Below are 22,441 nucleotides of genomic sequence, written 5' to 3'. Positions count from 1 at the left end.
ATGTGCCACCATGCCTGGCTCTGTTTTATGTGTAGAAATTTGTTTGGGTGTGGATTTGAACATGTGTGTCCATTTAACGTTGAGGCTAGCAAGTGCTGGATCCCCTGAACTGGAATTACATTTGGCAGTGAGCCGCCACATAGGTGCTAGGAACTGAGCCAGGGTCCTTTGTACACACAGTAAAGTGGGGTTTTTATTTTCTTTTTAAGATTTATTTATTTATAATTATATATACAGTATTCTGTCTGCATATACACCTGCATGCCAGAAGAGGGCACCAGATTTCATTATAGATGGTTGAGAGCCACCATGTGGTTGCTGGGAATTAAACTCTAGAAGAGCAGCTGGTGCTCTTAACCTCTGAGCCATCTCTACAGCCCCAGTATAGTGGTCTTAACCACTGAGCTGTCTCTCCTGTCCCTGCAAAGATTTTTTATTGACCTAGTTTTAAATTTAAAATATTTTTTTTAAGTATAAATTCTGCCTACTAAGGTAAGAGAATAATAGACTTCCATTTTCACTCCATACCTATCTACTATTTAGAAGACCTTGAAAGCAAGTGCTACACTTGATGCCAGGCTTCAACTGTTGTTGTTTGTTTTTTTTTAATGACAGTAATCATGCTTAAGGCTTTATGGGTTTGGTGCCTTTGTTTTTGTTTGCTTGAGACAGGGTTTCTCTGGGTAGCCTTGGCTGTCCTGGATTTGCTTTACAGACCAAGCTGCCCTCAAACGCGCAGAAGTCTGAATGCTGCTGCCTTTCCAAGTACTGGGATTACAGCACCCAGATTACAGCACTCTTTTTTCAAAGAGCAAACAGATTAAGAAAAAGTGATAAAGCCAGGTGGTGGTGGCACACACCAGGACAGCCAGGGCTACAGAGAAACCCTGTCTCAAACACATGTGCATACACACACAGAGTGAAAGAAAAGAACAACTCTGGAGAGTAGGAGTGTTCCAAGAGAGAAATTTAGGTTTTTGTTTGTGTGGTTGGGTTTTTTCTCCCAGGGCTGAACATGCTTTGTAAATTCTCTTCCACTGAGCTAATCCTTAGCTTAGTTTTATATTTTAAATCAGATTATGAAAGTAGTAAATGTTCCTATTACAGTGTATTGATCTTTAGAATGTTCATCCCAGGGCCTTGGTATGAAAATGGTGTTCGGGAATTCATGCCTATAACCCTCCTTCTTGGTTTCAATAGAAAAATAAAAAAAATTTTTCCCAGCACTGTAAAAATACTTTGCAGAACAGGTTACGAGCTCTCAATGCAGTGGTTTAAAGTGAAACTTAGATAATTACCTTGTGGAACACAAACAAGTCATTTCTATGACTATAACTTCTTATTATCTAGTCCAGCTTCCTGGATATTAGTTACCTTTAATATGGGTGATTTAATGAATGTGGATGACAGATTAGAGCTTCTGAAAGGCCCTGGGAATATACACCAATGACTCATCTAAGACTTCTTGCATTTCCAAGGATTGCAAGCAACGTTTTTCCCAGGAGTGTCTCCCCTCTCTGGCCTGGCATACTGGAGGCTTCACACAGGAACTGGCACCCAGTGCTGAGGGTGAGAAAGAGTGCAAATGCCTAACTTTGCCCCCAGTCCCAATAGACATGTGTGCATATGGTGTGGGGGAGCTGATGAAGGAGCCTGAGTACTTCGACTGCATTCTCAAATTAAAGCCATGAAATTTGAAATTACTAAATGTTTGTCATTTTCTACTGAGGAAACAGAAGACTGGGGTCTGGTTTGCCTTGGACAAAAAAAAAAAAGCAAAAAGAAAAGGTGATATTTCAATATATAACATTCTGAAATCTTAATCACTGCACCTCTTTAAACACAGCACAAACTGTAGCTGGTGCTACTTAACAAGCATTACAATTTTCTTTTTAAAAAGCATTTCTTGAATCCAAAAACTAAAATAAAGAAATGAAAGCTGTAGAGAATGCTCCAACTTCAGAGATCTCATACTATACCGTGAATCGTGTCTGTCACCTGGAAACCAGAGTGCTCCAGGCACGATCGCATGGACAAGCCTGCAGCAGAGAACACATGCACACAGCTAAAGTGGTACATTACCCCCCACACCCTTCACTCCCCCAACACATTCCTTCCCAGAGAGGGTGGGCTGTGGTCAAGTCATGATCCAGAGACCAGATCTGCATTGGCTTTGTGCTAAAATCCCAAACATTTACAACCAGCAAGACAGAAACACTTTGAATAGGCCAAAATTAGACAAGTCAGTCTGTGGTTTATTTAGTTACCGAAAGGCACCAAGGCAGGTATTAAAGGCTAATAGGTAGTGATTTGGCAACAACATCTGAAGAACATTAGCTAAGAAATGGCAGTCAGGCCCAATGGGTGGGTGCCCATGATGGGAGTGTTTCATTTCTAAGAAGGAGGTTCCAGCTACCTCAGAAACAGATATACTGTTCTCAAAGCTCAGGGGAATCTTTGTAAAGCAAAGTTAGCCAAACACCTTGAACTCACAATGACATGAATGGACCAAGGAAAAATGGTAGTTCCCAGGCTTTAATGCCAGGGCCTGGCTCTACACCAGCCGCTTCAGTTCTTAAGTCACTGCACAAAGTATGACCTGAATTTTTCGCAGAAATACACATGGCCAACTGATTTCTCAGAAGCCAATAGTTCTGTACCGATTATTACAAGCTATTCTTTATTTCACTGTGGTTTAATTTTTAAACTGTAATTAAGTGAAAATAAGAAGACATTTTGTTTTCTTCTGAACTCAAAAGGGACAGTGTTCCAAACTGTAATCTTTGGATCACTGATACATATCTGCTTTGTGCCTTTATACCTTTAATTATATTATAGTTAGTATTCAAACAAGCAGTAATATTAGCCTTCTGTTATTCAAAAAGAAACTAAAACATGTTTGCAGACAGTACTCAAAGGAGCTCTTTGATGTGTTATAGACACTCAAGCCCCAGCTGTCCACAGTGGGGAGGGCCAGTCTCACTGTTCATGCAGAGGACCTGGCCTAACAGTTACAGACTGGACACAGGAGGACAAGGCACTCCTCTGAGCCTCTGCCACATGGACAATACATACTGACATTTGTGTCTTCCACAATTCGTGACACATAATAAACTGGTTGTTTGTATTCAGCTAAACTTGCTTCTTTACTAAAGGATGCTACAGAGCTCATGTTCCTTCCAAGTACCAGAAAGAAAAAAACCCACCTTACACTGATATCTGGCTCTAGAAGGCCTACGCTCTCTTTTAATGACTGTATCACTATACAAGGTGGAAAAGGCTGAACTTTTTCAAATTACAATTTTTCTATTAAACTACTTTAGTTCTCAGCAATTTTGTACTTGAGCTTGACTTTCATTACCTATCCAACTAATAAAAACAGATTCTTCATTAAAAAATGGAAGCTGGGCTATGTAAAAGCCACTACATTGTGCTGCCATGTTGAAAACAGCCCAGTATGTTCATATTTCACATTTTCCTACAAATACTGCATAGTGTGCACCTTGTCTCATCTTTTCAAAAGAAATTATTCTTACCCTTTTTAAATACAGGACTTTTACATAAGTCCCTAAAATCCACAAAGATTCTAAACAGAACCTGAAGACACAGTTGAGAAGTTCACATTATGTCCCATCTATTACAGAATGAGGGGAAGAGGGGGGATACAAATTGTGGGCCTTAACCCCATCAGAGGAGTTACCCTGATTTTCTGCTACCAATCCTTAGAGAATAGCAGAGCAGTCACTTCACTACCACTATAAAATAAAGGACTTTAGCATCTCAAAATAACAGGAGGAGAAATGAAAAGGCTAAGAAGCAGTTAGTTATTTTAAACAAAAGCAATTCTCAAACAATTGCTGATCAAAGAATAAACTTAAGAAATATTTCCACTTAGTTTATGATTCTCAGAAGTAACAAGTTCAAAATGCTTAAAATAAGAATGGGGAAAGGGAAATAAAGGATATGCTAAATTAAATCAGTCCTACAATTAAGCAAAACATAAAAAATTTTTCTGAAAAATAAGTAAGCCTATCATTAATGTGCAATAGTCTTCAACTAACATTCTTCAAGGAAAGGTGTGACTCTTTAAAGGCTACCATGGCACTTACATAGCTGACTGGGGAGACACTTCATTTGTGTCTGGATAAACATACAAAAGATGTGGGTTTCCGTATGTGGTAGAGATAAGAAAGGAGAAAAAACAGAAAATTTGTATCCTACTATTATTTACATTTTCTTTTAGTGAAAAGGTTTACTAAAGCAATGGGATTTATTATTTCCTAAAGTAATGACATCCCTATTTTCTCAGCTCTATGAGGGAATGGCAGTTTACCATGAATTTTGGCAACGTTACTGTGGTAACAACAAAGCCCTAACCATAGACCTTAGTATTTCCTTTCATGAAAGCTCAGCTTATTCCAAAAAGATGTTAATTTCAAAGTTTCAGAAGACAGAAAAGTTAAAATTGTGTTGAAAACGTCTGCAAAGAATTAAAATCCATGGTATAGCCCTGGCACGGTGCTTTGGAAGCTCAACTTAACTTTTCTGGGCTTGGCTCTCATTTATATGCTCCTCAGTTTTCTTTCTACTATCTCCCTTACTACAGTCATTTTTCAGCATGCCTGAATTTGATTCCTCTAATTATGTTCTCATAGTATATTCCCAATGGCTAACAGCTATTAATATCTGAAACTCCAGGCTGGCAGCAAGTCTCCCTGCTAAATCCTGCAGAATTTGAGACACACACTCCTACCCCACCAAAAAAGATGCAATTTAAAGCTGTAGGTCCATGGCTTTACCATTTAAACTTCAATGAAAAGACTGCACTTAAGCTAATTATATGAAAATAAAGATTCCCATCTATGAAACAAATGAATAGCTTTTTTCCATCAAAAGCTGTTTTATTGTCTATTATATCAAATGTGAGACTGGTATGTGCTTCTTATCTGCTAAGAAACCACATGGACCTTTCTACTCAGAGCTTGGCAAGTCTCCACCTCTTATAGTGGATATGGCTTCAGAAATAAAAGATAATTTAACAGCTTCCAAATTAAAAAAAAAAAAAAAAAAACTGGAAATATGTACCTCTCCCCAAATTTGAATGGTCTGTTTGTAAAACATTCTACTCTATTAAATGGTAAAGATTAATTCTACCTTTAATAGCTTTAACTATTCCGTTTTAAATTATTTTTTTCTTAGAGGACAATTTCCAGGATTTGGTTCTCTACTTGTACCATGTAGGTCCCAGGGACTGAACTCAGGGTCATCTGGTTTGGCAGCAGCCACCTTTACCTGCTGAGCCGTCTTGCTAGCCCACATTTTGCTTTTTATTTTTTAGTTAACTAACAGTATTGTTTTTCCCAATAAACTAAGGCATGGAATTCTTTTTGAAAAAACCTGTGTTTCCAGACATTTGCATTATCTTAACCACTTTAAGGCTTCCAGGCTGTTACAATTCCAAAAGAAACAGATGACTAACAACTAACAATGAATTAAGTTTCGGTAGGGGAAAGGTGGAAGCTGGCTTCTGCAAAGTCATTCACATGGTACCTAGCACATGATGTAGATTAACCAACTACATGTGAGAGTGAATAGAAAGTAAAATTCAGGTCATCAGCCACATTTCTCACATTTCAAGTGCCTGATATTCACGTGTACATAGGTGGTGACAATCCTACTAGACAGGTGCAGAGTATTTCAAAACTCTCATCACTGCAGCATGGTCTGGGCATGGTGGCTCAGACCTATAATCCCAGTATTCAGTAGGCCAAGATGGGAACATTGCTGTAAATTTGAGGTTAGCTTGCTTGGGCTACAGTGTAGAGATCCTGTCTCAAAAAAGAAAATAAAAGTTTTAGTGTAACACATGAAAGGACATACTGTGAGCATTTAAAAATGCTTCTACTGGGGTTAGAGATGGCTCAGTGGTTAAAGATACTAGCTGCTCTTCCAGAGGACCTGGGTTCAATTCCTAGCACCCACACGGCAGCTCACACAGCATACCTAAAACTCCAGTTTCAGAGGATCCACCACCCTCTTTAGTCTCCTTGGGCACTAGGTACACACCTAGTGTACATACATGCAGGCAATATGCCCACACATATAAAATTATTTTAAATGATTCTACTTAAACTGTGTGTAGAAATGACAGATTCGGGATAATAGATTAGATTTATTAAAGTATTTAAAAAGTACTGCTAAAATGGAAAATGCTAAAAAAGATCAAGAGTGGAACACATCAGACTGATACCCAAAGGAAAAAATTCAAGATTGATTCATTCATTAAATGTGCCTAAAGAACACCAATTATTTAAAAAAAAAATGCTTTAAATTTTTAAATGTTACTTTTGGGCTAGAGAGATGACAGCGGTTGAAAGCACTAGTGATCTTCTAGAGGACCAGAGTTCAATTCCCAGCACCTACATGGCAGCTCACAAAGTTCTGTAATTCCAGACCCAGGAAATCTGATATCCTCTTCTGGCCTCTAAGGGAACCAGGCATGCATGTGATGCAGACAAACATGCATGCAGAGGACCCATACACATAAAATAGATTTAAAAACAAAGCTACAGTTTGGCAGCATGCCTTGTGGCTCATACCTATAATCACAGAACTCAGGAGGCAAAAATAGGAGGATCTGAAGTATAAGGTGAATCTGGATTAATATAGTGGGGTCCAGGCCCTCATGGGCTAGAGTGAAATGGGCCTCAATAAAAAACCAAAATAAAATGCAAAGATTATGAATCTAACAAATTCAAAGTTTTAAAGAACTCTCAGAGAAGTGTTAATAAATTCAACCATTCACCTGCAATGAGGTCATACTTTGTCAACTATAGCATTCTTTAAAACTCAAATAATTCAAACAGTATGTTCATGCACATACTTTCCGGAAGAGCAGCTGCTCTTGCTGAGGACATGAGTAAAATTCCCAGCACCAACATAGTAGCTCACAACCATTTGTAACCCCAGTTCTAGGGGATCTGACGCCCTCTACTGGTCTCCACAGGCACTGCATGCACATGGTATACAAACAAGCTGGCAAACACCCATTAAATGAAAATTTTAAATATCTTAAAACAAAATTAAAAATTTTAGATAAAAATAATTTAAATACAATAAAAATGTTTAAATAAAAATTGTACATACAGGATAAAATATTACTGGTTAATCAAAATACCTTCTGCATGTTAGAATTCATCATCTAAGAATGAGCTGCAACATTCAATGTAGAAATCACTACCAGAGTCAGGCCAACCTTCTGACTTCCCTAGAGTCCTAATTTACTAATTAATATTAGATTAAAAAAATAAGTCATAGAGTACAAACAATAAGCCAAGTGTACAGCCCCATTAAAACAAAGCAGTAAGTATCTTTAGTACATGTCTATAGGACTTGAGTGAACATGTCAGTGGGCCACCCCCTCCCAGGTGAGCCCTGAACTCACCATCTTCAAAATCGCCCCGTACAATCGCAAGAGCACTTTCCGAGGTTCATCACCAACACTGGCTATGGAGTCTGGCAAGGAGCACTGGAACAGCATGTTACTGAGACCACCCCTGTAAAAGAATACACAGAAGGAAAAGCTCAGTGAATACAGAAGGCTGCCACATGATACAACTGTGTTCATCTGAGCCTTGCTGTATTCTCTCGGGATATTTGAAAACTCTGACCACGATTTCCTATTTTCAAACAAATTCCACAAGTTCAATTAAAAACTTGTAAATCTTCAATCTGGTTTTTCTAGAGCTGGGACCATTTAATCACCCTTATGTACCTTAAAAGGGAGAAGGACCAAGGATGAAAGTTCTCAGCACTAAATGGCAATGCTCAGATGCCTCCCTGCAAACCAGTATTTTCTGACCTACTATTCCTATGATATTATCATGATCATTATCAAAATCTTGGAACAATTTTCCTAGCATTGGTAAGGTGACTTGCCACTGAGCACATGTGGAGGTCAGAGAACTACCTGGCAAAATGTAGTTTCTCCTTCTGTGATGTGGGTCTCAGGAATCACTCATGTTGGCAGGCTTGAAGGTGAGAGACCTTGCCCACTAAGTGTCCCTTGCCCTCTTGGGAAAATCAGGGCTTTTCAACTTGGTGTGTGATTCTAAGACCTATCTATTTTATGCTAAGGTTAATATAAACAACACAACCATTTTTTGTTACTGTTTTCTGTTTTTCAAAACAGGGTTTCTTTGTGTAGCCTTGACTGTCCTGGGATTTGCTTTATAGACCATGCTGTTCTCGAACTCACAGTGATCCGCTGTGCGAACTGTGTCCAGCTTACCACAACTATTTTTAACTAAGTTTTTTCCAAAGAAAAAAACACCCTACAACATGAACTTGTTTAGGGGCTTTCAGGAGATGGCAATAACCTATGGTTATATTTAGCTCTCACTGCTAAGCCCAAAAGCATATTACATGGACCTTAAACGGTAGATAGCCTTGGGGCAAATCAACTGCCTTGGCTGGAGAAGACCAGGGACAGAAAACAGTTCTTAAAATGAACAGATAACACAAAATTCTGAAAAGTTATGAACTACAGATAAGAAGGACTTCAATTATAATGGGCTTTCAGAGTCCCTAAAATCTATTCTAACTCTATTCAAGATCTAAGAAGCCCACGCTGGAGCCAGTTGTGATGGCACGTGCCTTTAATCACAGTGCTCAGGGATGCAGAGGCAGGCAGATCTATGTGAGTTCAAGGCCAGCCTGGTCTACAAATCTATTCCAGGACAGCCAAAGCTACACAGAGAAACATGTTCTCAAAAAAAAAAAAAAAAAAAAAAAAGCCCAAGCTTGCCCAGAAGTGTCTCCAGGTATATACCACCATATCCACTTTGATTTCTTTTTCCTTAATCTGTTAAAAACTTCTAAGTACTCCTACACAACTGTACTCAGTTGGGACTTTGTTTGTTTTGGATAGGTTTCTGAAGACAGAGTTTCATGTATGCCAAGCTGGTCCCAAGCTTACTTCACTATGTAGCAATGCTGGCTCTGAACTCCTGATCCTCCTGCTAAGATAACTCCCACCTCCCAAAGCCCCCGGGATTATAGGCAACGGGGACACAACAGGCTAAAGTTTTTCAGTAGGCTGCTAAAAACAATCCTCAGTGTCTAGGAATGAAAGCAAGAGTGCAGGCCTGTTCCCACAAGACAAGGCAGCTGTTGCTCTAGCTTAAAAGCCCAGAAAAAAATCTGCAGGGAGAGACGGAACATGCAGCTTTCCTCTTCCTAAACCAAGCTCTGGTAGTGCCTCTCTCTGTGGGGCTTATCACAATTTCCTACCATATGCAGCCATAGCCAACAGGGGTTTCTGACTACCAAGCAGCAGAACAAGCCCTAGTTTTCCTTCCTGTCACATACTCTCCAAAGCTTAGTTGAGTAAATGCCAGCACAAACAGATGAGCTACTGTTCTAAACTGTGTGACTTGACTCCAAGTTTGTCTCCATATTCCCAGAGAAGGCAGGCATGCTAGTAACACAGTCAGACACAAGCTCACAATTCACAACATCTTTGTTGTGCAACAGGCAACAATGAATAAATTGCCTGTTACAGTTTGGTGTCAGTCAAAAGGAGTGAAAGAGGATCATTACACCAGTGGCCTAAAACCTATAAGAAACTAACCAGGAAAAAAAACCAGTGGTCAATGAGTCAAATTCTGCCCACAAAATCTGCCAACAAAGGTCATAAAAATGACAATTAAAGGGGTTGGGGATTTAGCTCAGTGGTAGAGCGTCTGCCTAGCAAGCGCAAGGCCCTGGGTTCGGTCCTCAGCTCTGGAAAAAAAAAAAAAAAAAATGACAATTAAAATACAATTGTCCACTCACCATATAAAGCTACTCAAAAAACATCACAAATAAAAATCTAGGTACTATTTCTCAAGGACTTCTTCTCGTAGAGCATTTTACAATAAATATGAATGACTTGCAATTCAGCCTAGCAAGCACAAGACACTCAAGCTAAAAACAAAAACAACACACAAAACCATCAGCATAACCAGTAGGAAACAGCAAAGAACAACAACATAGGCAGACAGATCTCTTCTGGGGCAGCCAGGGATGCATAATGAAATATTAGATGGATGGATGGATAGATAGATAGATAGATAGATAGATAGATAGATAGATCGATCGATCGATCTTGGGCTAGACTCCCTCCACCTCAGGGCTTCCCTTCGCCAGCTACTCATCTACTCATCCTCCTTAGAACCCACAGGATTTGTTCAACCTGTGCTTTCTTTGCTTCTCAGGCTTCCCTGGCCATATCTAGTCTGCTTTCTTTTCTCTCTGCTCTTGACTCTCGAGAAGCCTCTGAATATTTTCTCTTTTATCTACAATAAAAATCTTCTCCCTAATTATAGAAAGGCCATGTTAGCAGTTACTTTATTGCACCCCCTTGCATATACCCAGCACTCAGGAGGTTGAGGCAGGTAAATATCTTTCAGTTCCAGACCAACCAGGCCAGGCCTCTCTCCTCCCCTCCGCCCCCATCCCAACAAACACTGGGAACTAGGCTCTCATTATTTAAACAAATTTCCTTCCTTCCAGTCACACAGTACTTTATATATTCTGGATACTTCTTAAGACTTTTGGTCCAGATCTCTCTCATTCTTGGATTTCATAACAAGAACTTTTTTTTTCTTTTTCGGTTTTTCGAGACAGGATTTCTCTGTGTAGCCCTGGCTGTCATGGAACTCAGAGATCTGCTTGCCTTTCCCTCTTGAGTGCTACAACTAAAAGCATGCACCACAACTACCCTGCCTAACAGGAACACTTTAAAAACCAAAATGTTGCAAGCCATGAGGCCTGTAACTTTAGTTCCACCACTCAAAGAGGCCTAGCGCTCAGGAGGCAGAGTGGATCTCTGTGAGTTTGAGGACAGCCTAGTCTACATCTTGAGCTCTAGGACAGCACAGGCTACATAGTGAGTCCCTGGCTGTGCACTCTCCTGGCTTCTCCCACCCTTCCACCTTAAAGAACTAGAGTTGTAGCCAGGCGGGGGTAGTGCATGCCTTTGATCCCAGCAGTCAGGAAGCAGAAAAGCAGGCAGATCTCCGAGTTCGAAGCCATCCTGGTCTACAGAGCAAGTTCCAGGACAGCCAGAAAGGCTATCACAAACAAAAACAAACAAACAAACAAAAAACCAAAACAAAACAAAGCAAAAAAAAAAAAAAAACCCTAGAGCTGGCTAGCTCAAGAGAGGAAGAGAAAAGACAACCTGTTCCCTGTAGGAGGTAAAAAGAGACCTGTCTTCTGACTTCAAAGGCAGTGTCAGCTCACCAAGAGGACAGAGAGTATCAATCTCCTAGGAGACCTACAGTGGGGCCTGATACACACACACAGCAACACATCCCCAGGTGGTACATGAGAAAAAAACAAGATGGCCATGCCCTTGGTAGCTATAAATAAATACTGTCCTTCTGCTTCACGAGTTGCAAAGCCCTTCAGGGTAAGACACAGAATTGCTCATTGCTCCCTCTGCAGTAAGCACTCTGCGGGCACAGGGTGTCTGTCACCTTGGCGCCAAAGCACAGAAGTCAAACACAGGCAGCTTCTCAAACTTTGGCAAACAATTCATCATCCTTACCAACCACTGGACATTCTCAGGTCAGGCTAGCTATGAAAATTGAGTTTGGCTGCTCCGAAAGTTCACATAGATGATACATATCTTCCACATACAAAAAGAAGTAAATCTGAGGAAATACAGACATCAAACTTTCACAATCCTAGGAGTAAACCCAAATAACCATGACTTATTTAATCTACATCACATGACCTTGGGCACCTGGAAACTGATATGCATGTAGTGGTAACTATGAACACTTATTAATATGCATTTCTTGGGCAAGTGGCACAACCCTTTAATCCCAGCACTTGGGAGGCAGAGGCGGGAAGATCTCTTGTGAATTCAAGGGCAGCCAGATCTACATAGTGAGTTAGGAGTCTAGGCAGAACCTTTACAAAAACAAAACAAAGCAAGCAAACAAACAAAAACAAAACAAAACCAACAAAACATTCAAAAGCTTCAAACCAGTCTACAACCAGAAATGGTAGTATTCATTTAAAATCCTGGTACTTGGGAGAGGCTAAAGCAGGAAGAAGACTATTGCAAATGTGATGCCAGTCTGACCTGTAAGTCTTAAAACAAAATTTGCAAAATAATTCGCGTGGTGAACACCCCTTTAATACCAAATACTTTGGAAGTGGAGGCAGGTTGATCTCTTAAGTGTTTGAGGCCAGCCTGATCTATATATATAGTAAGTTCTTGGCCAGTCAAGGTTACACAGAGAAACCCTATCTAAACAAATTCATGGAGATAGATATATCCCCCTCTTTGCAGTTTTTATGTATGTTTCCTTCCCCCAAACCAGAACAGCAATGTTCCCTAGCCTGACTTTCAAGTCTCAACTTTTTCAATCTCTACTCAGAACAAAGAAGTCTCCTAATTTGCCTACTTCAGTTGACAGTAGTGTCCTTTTCCTGCTCACCCAGGCTCAAAATCTTTTCTACTTCCAAAGTCTGGCCCCTCTTGCTACCTCCCCAGTCTCAAGCATCTTAGCCTATGCGTTCTACCTGCTGCCTCACTGTAGTGAACTCCTCTTAGGCCTCTCTCCCTCTCCCCTAGGCAAACTGACTCCTAAAATATCAACTTCAGGTCACTGACCTTAGTGTCCTCTAAAGCAGCCTGCCACCAGGGCTGGGGAATGGCTCAGTTGGTAAAGTACTTGGTTTACTAGCATAAGGACTTGAGTTTTGATCCTCAGCACCCATGTAAATATAAAACAGCAGTGTGCACATATAATCCCAGCACTGGAGAGACGGAGACAGGACCTCTGGTAAGCTCCACATTCAGTGAAAGACCATATATATATATATATATATATATATATATATATAGGGTGTGGGGCTGGAGAGATGGCTCAGGGGTTAAGAGTACTGGATGCTTTTCCAGAGGACCTGGGTTCATTTCCCAGCACCCACATGGGAGCTCACAACTGTCTGTATCTTCAGTTCCAGGGCCTCCAACATCCTTACAAGACATATACACAGGCAAAACACCATTGCAGAGAAAATAAAAAGAAATAAATCATTTTTAAAGGGTGAAAAAGCCGGTTGCAGTGGCACACACCTATAATGCCAGCGCTCTGGGAGGCAGAGGCAGGTGGATTACTGTGAGTTTGAGACCAGCAAATCTAGGACAGCCAAAGCTACACAAAGAAACACTGTCTAGGAAGGAAAAAAAAAAAGGGGGGGGGGGACGGCTAGAGAGATGGCTCTGAAGAACAGACCTCTGGCTGTTCTTCCAGAGGTCCTGAGTTCAATTCCCAGCAACCACATGGTGGCTCATAACCATCTGTAATGAGATCTGGCGCCCTCTTCTGGGGTGCAGGTGCCCATGCAGGCAGAAAACTGTATACATAAGAAATAAATAATAAACCTTTCAAAAAATAAATGCAGTGATGCACGTCTATAACTCCAACACTCAGGAAGGCAAAGCTGGATCACTGTGAGTTAGAGAACAGTCTATTTAAAGCTAGTCTAGGACAGGCAGGGCTACACAGAGAAACCCTGTCAAAAAAAGAGTGGAAAGTGATTAAAGACAATGCTAGATATTGACTTCTGGCCTCTACACAAATGCACACACAATAATTTTATAAAGTAAATCAAAAAGGATAGTGATTATGGTGAAATATTTCAAAATAAAGTAACATGGCTTTGACTATTTTTCCACCTTTCGGGGTCCCTGTTTGACAAAGTACTTCCATATGGCCCAACCACAGAGCTGATCTCCTAATACCCACCCCGCCACGTAGTTTTTTTCAAAACAGGGTTTCTCTGTGTAGCCCTGGCTGTCCTGGACTTGCTTTGTAGAGCAGGCTGGCCTCAAACTCACAGAGATCTGCCTGCCTCTGCCTCCTACTGTGCCTGGCTCACCCAGTCCTTATTAAAGGAAGAAAGGAAGGAAGGAGGGAGAAGGAGAGAGGGAGGGAAGGGAAGGAAGAAAATTAAGAAAGGGAGGGAGGGAGGAACAAACAAAGATGTATTATTTTATTCTATGTGTACTGGTGTTTTGTCTATAGATACACACCATGTGTGTGCCTGTTGCCCAAATAGGCCAGAGGAGGGTGTCAGATTCCTTTCAACTGGAGTTACAGACAGTTGTGAGTTCCCACGTAGGTACAGGGACTGAACCTACAGGAACTGAGTCCTCTTGCCAGAGCAACAGGTACTGCTAACCATTAGTCATCTCTCCAGTCCCTACCCATCCCTTAGTCCTTATTTTGTAATTGTTCTGCCATCAGCCACCAGGCTACTGCAATACTAATAAACACAATGGAAAGTGTAAGAAAGTGCATTGTGAAAGACAGATTACAATCTCTTATGGAAAACTAAAAATAAGGGCCTCCTTGACCCTTGGAAGCTGGCTGACAAGTCTCCAAAGGGAAGACCAGTGAAAATGAGAGCATTGCAGGTATGAAAGTGCATGCATTACAAACACACCCCAAGCAAAGGCAGGAAGATTTCTGTTACTTTGAGGCCAGCCCGGTCTACAAAGCAAATCCCAGAAGTTCCAGGACTAAACAAAGAAGCCTTATCTTAAGAAAACCAATAATACTACTACTGATAATAACAATTAAGTAAGTAAGTAATTAAAAAACAGCAACAGAACAAAGACACCAGTGTATAAACTGGACAAGCCAAGAGACAAGGCTGACATGAAAGCAAGGGCAGAAGGAAAGGAAACACACATACACTATTTCAACCAACAGTACTGAAATACCACTCAGCCTAGAAGTAGAATTCAGTGTGTGGAAACTATATGCTCAGAACTCCCAGCCAAAATTTAAAATAATGTAAAATTATTACATTAGGGGCTGGAGAGATGGCTCAGTGGTTAAAAGCACTATCTGCTCTTGCAAAAGGACCCGGGTTCAATTCCCAGTACCCACATGGCAGCTCACAACTGTCTGTAATGCCAATTCCAAGGGATCTGATACCTTCACACTAATGCACATAAAATTAAATAATTAAAAAAAAAAAAAAAGATTTCCAGTGCCAAACAAAGGAGCCACTCAATCTAAACAAGAAAACACTCCTCTTAGATTTATCAGTGAAGTGAGATTGCAGGCAAACTGCTCCCCCAAAAGACAGGATGGCAGAAGCAGAGTAGAAACCTATACAGCACTTAGTACAGGACAGGAAACCTCATAACTGACAAGTTGTTGGGAGCTCAGTGTGAACAACTCACCGCTTAAAACTTCAGGGATGTAAGGATATGCAAGCATGTACCTGTAATGCCAGCACTCAGGAGCCTGGGCACAGCAAGTAAGCAAGGAAAGGCAGAGAAGGGCAGGGGATGCTTCAGGCAGTACTCCAATTACTGCCCAGCTACAGACCTCCGACAGCATACTCAAGACTGTCTTTAAAGTGGGAGGTTTGGGAGAGTGATGGGTTGGGTTAAAAGCACCTACTATTCTTGCAGAGGATCCCAGTCCACTTCTCAGCACCCACATTAGGCAGCTCACAAGTACCTGTAATTCCAGCTCCAAAGGACCCAACAGCCCCTTCAGGACTCGGTGGGCTCCTGCAAGCAAGCACATTCATGCACATGCACACACACACCACTAAAAATAAACCTTTATTGGATAGTGGAGTGCTCCCAGCATTTAGGAGGCAGAAGCAGGTGAATTTCTGAGTCCAAGGCCAGCCTGTTCTACAAAGCAAGTTCCAGGACAGCCAGGACTACACAGTGAAACTCTGCCTCAAGAAAAATATATAAACAAACAAACAAACAAACCTTTAATGGGGGGGATGGGCTTGTTGTTACCATGTTCAGTAACTGGCCTCTTGACTCCCATGTCTGAATTCCATAGGAAAAGGAGCATGACCCTACTGGAGGTTCAGAGGCAAGGCAGCTCTGCCAAGTGGACCTGGAGTCCAAGCATTTTTAGGACCTAAATATTTATTTCAAACAATCACAGGCATGTGGTGCACATATATACATACAGGCCAAACAGAGCAACATCAATTGTAAAATTTATAAAAGGAGGCAAAAAGACAGATTAGCCAATACAGTTTTGGAAGTGAAGAAAAGAATCTGAGAGCTAACACATCAACCTTTAAAACTATAATAATTAAGACTGGAGAGATGGCTCAGCAGCTAAGAGCACTTGCTAGTCTTACAGAACACCCAGGCTCTGGTTCCCAGAACCCTCAGAGCAGCTCACAAACACCTGTAAATCCTGTTATAAGCTATCACATACCCTGTCCTTTTGGTCTCCATGGGCAGCGCATGCACATGAATACATTCAGGCACATGCATACACATAAAATAAACATAAATATAAGCCAGGTGTATCTGAGCACACTTTTTTTTTTAAGATTTTATTTACTTATTTTATGCATATCAGTGCTCTATTTGCATGTGCACCTGCATGACAGAGAGGGCAGTAGAAGGTATAGATGGTTGTGAGCCACCATGTTGGTTGCTGGGAATTGAACTCAGGATCCCTGGAAGAGCAGACAGTGCTCTTAACCACTGAGCCATCTCTCCAGTCCTTGAGCATACTCTTAATCCCAGTAGTTGAGACCAAGATCTATGTGAGTTCCATGCCAGTCAAGGACACACAATGAGACCATGTCTCAGCTGGGTGTGCTGGTGCATGTGTTTGGTCCCAGCACTGGGGAGACACAGCAGAGACAGGCTGATCTCTACGAGTTCAAGGTCAGCCTGATCTGGACAGCCAAGGGTACACATAGAAATCCTGTCTCAAAAATCAAAAAACCTGAATAATCACTACAAGCCCAGAATTTGTTAACAAAAGAATGAACACACAGATTAACAAAACAGAATGAAGAGCCCATATAGAGAACCAATCTTTGACAAGAGCAAGGGTCATACCATAGAGTAAAACAGTACTTTTGACAACTAGTCCTGAAATAACAAACATCCACATGCACACACATACACACAGAGAAATCTAGACACAGACTTAACACCTTTTAGAAAGGAAATATCGAGGCTGGAGAGATGGCTCAGAGGTTAAGAGCACTGGCTGTTCTTCTAAAGGTCTTGAGTTAAATTCCCAGCAACCACAAGATAGCTCATAACCATCTATAATAAGAGCTGGTGCCTTCTTCTGGCATGTAGGCAGAATAATGTATAAATAATTAAAAAAAAAAAAAAAGAGCACTGGCTGTTCTTCCAAAGGTCCTGAGTTCAAGTCCCGGTTGCTCATAACCATCTATAAAGAGAATCTGGTGCCCCTCTCTGGCCTGCAAGCACACACACAGGTAGGATACTGCATAAATAATAAATCTAAAAAAAGAAAATAAACCTCAAATGAATCACACACCTAAATGTAAAATACTAAACAGTAAAATCACTGCACAGCAACACAAAATCCAAATTATGCTATGTCTGATAACAAAATGAAGGCAAGAGCCAACCAAAGCTAGGCATGGAAAGCATGCTCAGTCCCAAGTTCAATCTCTGAGACTGAAAAAATAAAGACAAAAAAGATAAACCAGGTTCAGAAATTCAAACCTGTAATCCCACCACTCAGGACAGAGAATTACTAAAAGTTTGAGGTTGGGTGGTGGTGGTGGTGGTGGTGATGGCAATGGAGGTGGTGCATGCTTTTAATCCTAGTACTCTGGAGGCAGGGCCAGGCTGATCTCTGTGAGTTTGAGGCCAGCCTGGTCTACAGGGAGACTCTGCCCACCTATCCCCAACAACAACAGCTGCAGCCAAGCATGTTAGTTACTGTTGTCAAGGCCTGTAGACCTGAAGTCTTGGGGAGCAAATACAGCTGGGGGAGGAGGTCCTTCTTTCTGGTTCTCCTTGAGTAAGGCCTTGAAGGAGGAATTTTAGAAGTAGTCATCAAGGAAAGGGCTGCCAAGCAGAGGGTAAAAGCAAAGAAAGGCCTGGTACTGAAACACAAAGATCATTCATAAGCACTGGGCCCAATGGAAGGAGCTCAGTCAGGGTAATTGGGGAGGGGCCAATTTTCAAAGAATAACAAAACAGCCCTTCTCAAAGGTAGACTGGAACCCAAGTTTAGACCTTGCAAGCAAGTTTAGATTTTATTTTCTAGCTACAAAAGCCACAGAAGCAAGGGATGACATTTGAGAAACACCTGACAACAGGACAGAGCAGGAACCAGATAGAGGGTAAAATACAAAATGCTTAGATCCCCTGGGGCCACCTGTTATCATGTGACTAAGCAGGCCCATAGTTCTGGGCTTAGAGACCACAGTAGAGAAACTTTTGGGGAATACAGTTAAAAAGATGGGTGGGATTAGAGCCTGACTGTTAAGGCAAAGACAGAAAGAAGCACATTCTGAGATGGGGAGGAGCCAAAAGGCTAAACCTGGGACAGGCTGAATGGACTGAGTTGAAGCAATGTGATGAATAAAACAAACAGATGGCCTGGACCCAGAAAAAGCTATGCCAAAGACTCTTAAAGGTAGTATGTAGCTGGCCTTAGCTACTTTGTGGGTTCTTCTTTTATCTCCCTCCCCCACCCCTGGTTTCACTCCCTATCACTAGATAGGCGAGAAAGACCGATGGGGGGGGTGGGATAGAGAGCTGTGAATCTAATTTCTTCTTGTTTCTTCTTTGAGCACAACTACTAACAAACTGCAACCCTTCCCCCCTTGAACTACCAACAACCACCAACCCTACCTATGGGGCTCTAGCATTATATACCCTCTGAAAAATTCCCAGAATTCCAAATGAATTAAACACACAGTGATCTGCCAGCCTCTGCCTCCTTGAGTGCTAGGATAAGGCAGTGTCATCACATCGGGCTTATTTCTGTGTTTTTTTAAAGAAGCCAAAATTCTAGAATTCTCACTACAGTGGTTAAATTAAAGGTAGTTACTACCCACTTCCCCACATCTTAAATCACTTTTCTTGTCCTTATTCAACATATTCTATAACCACAGTCTAGCCCAAAGCTGAGAGGCAGTATATTTACAGGTGCCACATTTTAAAAGGTTCTGCAATCCAAAAGGAAAGCCGTGTCTTCAAGTCTACCTCCTGGAGAAGAAAAAAAAAGAAAAGACATTCTCTATACTTTTGCAATGACTGGTTTGAGCAAAACAAATAGGTACTAGAGTGACCCACTCCCTGGAAAGAACCACAGACAGGCTTAGGGCTGGGTCACAGGGTTATCGAAACAGACCCCAGGCCAATGTAGAAGAGGGGAGCACCAGAGTGCTGTCACAGACCTCCAGCAAATCACTTCTCCAGAGTTTTGGGTTTTGGTTTGATGTAACAGGGTAATGTAATCCAGGCTGGCCTCCAACTTCAAACCTGCTATGTATGTAGCCCAGGCTAGTCTTTAACTCCTGATACTCCTACCTCCCCCTCTCAAGTGCTGAGACAAGCACACTCCATCAGACCCAGCTTTGCTTCTCTAGGAAGCAATGCGTCACAGTAAATCTCTACCATTTTGCTGGTGAGAACTGCCAGGCCTGCCAGGGGCCAAGCTTTTCTAGGACACTCAACATAGATTTGAACATTTGTGGTCTTCCTTTTTCTGCTTCCTACCAACTACCTTTTATCTGCTCATAGACATAACTGACAAATCATCATAGCCATGAGGGGCCTGAAACACAAAGTGCAGTCCATCCAAAGAGTTAATTTTGCTGCATTCATGACTCTAGTGAAAGACTGGGCACGGAAAAGGAATCAAATGACTAGAACTGGATTTGAGGATTATTGATGGCAGCCAGCCAGTCAGTTTCTAGACACTTGGCACTCAACCGGGTCAACCAATCAAACACAAACTAGTGGAAAACGACCAAATGGGTTTTTAAAGGTCAAACAAAAAGACCAGTACTCAATACTGAATGCCAAGCACTTGTGCAAAAATGGCACTGTACACAAGAAAACCTATTTTTTCCTAGTCTAAGATGAAACATATTTAAACCTGAAAGGAGTGATGAACAACAGGTACAGTGGCAGGTGACTTTAATCCCAGCACTCAGGAGACAAATCTCTGAGTCCAGCCAGGACTACACAGTGAGGGGTTGAGGGTGGGCGGTGAGTGCGGAACTGGGCACGGCAGGTCAACATCTGTGATCCAACACTTTGGGAGGCAGGATCATCACTGGTTCAAGGCCAGGCTCCAATACCTAGGAGGTTCATGACCACTCTGCCTACAAGAGACCCATCTTTCAAAGGAGGAAAAATTCTTTCTACTTCACGCTTATTTTTGGAGCCACGCCTCCAGACGCTGGCCACTAACATAGGTACACGAAGACTTAAGAACCTCTGAATAAGATCAGTGAGTGACTGCCACCTTCCATCAAAACACACCAACTCCCCCCCCTCCCTCTCTCTCTTTTGGAGACAGTGTCTCACCACGTAGCTCTGACTGTCCTGAAACTTGCTATGTAGGCTTAAAGTGGCCTCGACCTAACAGAGATCCACCTGCCTCTGCCTCCCACGTGCTAAAGTGGTATTTCTGGCAGGAGAGGAGATTGTGATCAAATTACAGACTAGAGATAGTATAAGCAAAAGCTAACCGGTAACTATCTCCCCATTTTTTCTTTCCTAAAGCCCAGACACAACATCCCTTTTTGTTTTTATTCAAGGCCCTCGTAGGGAAACGCTTCCTAGACGCATCTATTTTGAGCTTTGGTTCAGAATGTACTTGTGTGACTGCACAGCATTGTTCTCCCGCAAGGGACAGGAGTCATCCCAGCACACATTTTCCCAAAGCACACCCGCAGGCGGCCTGCTGCGCTCCGGGCAGGGTTCCAGACTTGGGGCGCGGCGCTTACCTCTCTCCCAGCCACCGCCCCGATCCCTCGGCACCCACCCCACCCCCCCTGGGCCTCCCGCGCGGCGCCTCAGGCACCGACCTGATGACACTGATGTGGAACTGGTCCTCGCGAAGGCCCCGCCAGGCCCCCGGAAGGAACTCTTTGCACCACAGGTAGGCCCTGCGCCGCGTCCGGGACTCGGGTAGTTCCTCCGCCAGCGGCGGCGATGGCGGCGGGGGCAGCGGCAGGGGCGGCGGCGGCGGCGGGGGCAGCGCGAGGGGTTGGGACAGGCCGCCGAGCTGCTTGGGCTCCAGCTCGCCTGCGGCGTCGCGCTGCTGCCCCACGCCGGGCGCCGGGGCAGCGCTGCCGCCGCAGCTCAGCAGCAGCCCGAGAGGCGACGGCTCGGCCTCGCCGCCGGTGCAGAACTTGGTTTTCATGCTGGACAGGCGGCCGAGGAGGCGCGGGCGGCCACAGCGCGAGAGGGTGACGCTCAGGGTCCGGCTGGGTACCCGCCGCTGAGGGCCGGGCTTGGGGAATGGCTCTCCGGCTTCTCTGGCCGGCCGGGCGGCGGTTGTGGGAGCGCGCGGGGAAGCGACGGCGGCGACGGCGGCGACGGCGGGGAGAGGCAGCAATGGATGCCACACAGCGGTGACGAGGGACAGGCGCGGGAGGCTGACGGCGGCCGACTGCTGGAGTGGGCCGCGGCGCTCGCTCCTTTACAGCGCCGCACGAGGAGCGCCCCGCGTCACCGCCCGCCCCCGCGCTCGCCGCTGATTGGACGCCAAGGCGCATCACAACCGCCGCCGCCCTCGCCACGCCGCCTCCCCATTGGCTGCGGCGCAGCTCCTCCTCTCCTCAGGCGGTGAGCCCACGGAGGGGGCGGGGCCGGCGCGCCGGGGGGCGGAGCCTTGTCCAGGGGTCGCAGGGGTCCCGGAAAGAACGGCCATCTCGGTTGGCCGCGCTCACAAGGCGGCTCATTTGTGGGCTCGGGCCTCTCGGGGCAGGAGGGGGAGAGGCCTCCGCAGCTTTGGCAGACCCTAGGGTCGCCCTTGAGAGGGAAACTTCCCTTAGACTCCCCCGCGTCTGAAAGCGGTGACTTCAAAGGCCCCGGGGGCTTTGCAAGGGGCTGGCTGGAAATCGGTGTCTGGAGGTTGGCTGCTCTTTTTTGCGTGACCTTGGGGCACGGCAGCTCCTGAAGGAGCCCCGAGGGGTGTTTTCACATTTCCCAGGCGCTGGTCGAGAAGCATCCACCCCCGATACAACTCCCGGCCAGAGGCATTACAGCCCGCGGTTCCGATATCAGAAGAGACTGGGTCAAGGCCAGATGAACGCCTTCTCTGCTGCGGGAGAAGCCTCCCTCTGCTTGCTTGCAGCCTCAGTTTCCCTGTCCGTGGTGCTGAGGATGTCAGCTAGAGTCTTCCCGACAGCCTGGCCTCTGCAGCCGCCAGAATTCCTGGCCAAAGGTGCTTGCTTCGAGATTTCTGGCTTTGTGGACGCTGTCATCTGACCCCCTCTTTTCCAGGCTGTCGAGTCGCGTGACCATGACTAACATACCTTTGCCCTAGGGCATGGAAGGGGCCACGGGGCCCCTACGCTATACCCACACATTGATTGCCTCATTCTCTGGCCTCATCATTCAGTCCTTCCAGGAAGTAAT

General features: G+C 43.7%; 1 protein-coding gene across 3 annotated transcripts in view; it reads right to left on the bottom strand.

Annotated features, from left to right (window-relative positions):
- The window catches only part of Chka (choline kinase alpha), a 44,597-nt gene extending 23,093 nt beyond the window's left edge, over positions 1 to 21,504 (bottom strand). For all 3 annotated transcript variants that reach the window (XM_055614563.1, XM_055614561.1, XM_055614562.1), the window contains exons 1-2: positions 20,884 to 21,504; positions 7,445 to 7,556 (exon numbers count right to left, since the gene is read on the bottom strand). In XM_055614563.1, the coding sequence (XP_055470538.1) occupies positions 7,445 to 7,556; positions 20,884 to 21,221 (450 nt within the window). In that variant the 5' untranslated portion in view covers positions 21,222 to 21,504. The remainder of the gene's footprint in view (positions 1 to 7,444; positions 7,557 to 20,883) is intronic.
- Positions 21,505 to 22,441: the final 937 nt, after the last annotated feature.

Source organism: Psammomys obesus, unplaced genomic scaffold (genome assembly GCF_907164565.1).
Source record: "Psammomys obesus unplaced genomic scaffold, mPsaObe1.curated_primary_1811, whole genome shotgun sequence".
NCBI lineage: Eukaryota > Metazoa > Chordata > Mammalia > Rodentia > Muridae > Psammomys > Psammomys obesus.
Note: the sequence above shows the minus strand (reverse complement) of the source record. Positions and strands in the feature narration are given on the sequence as shown.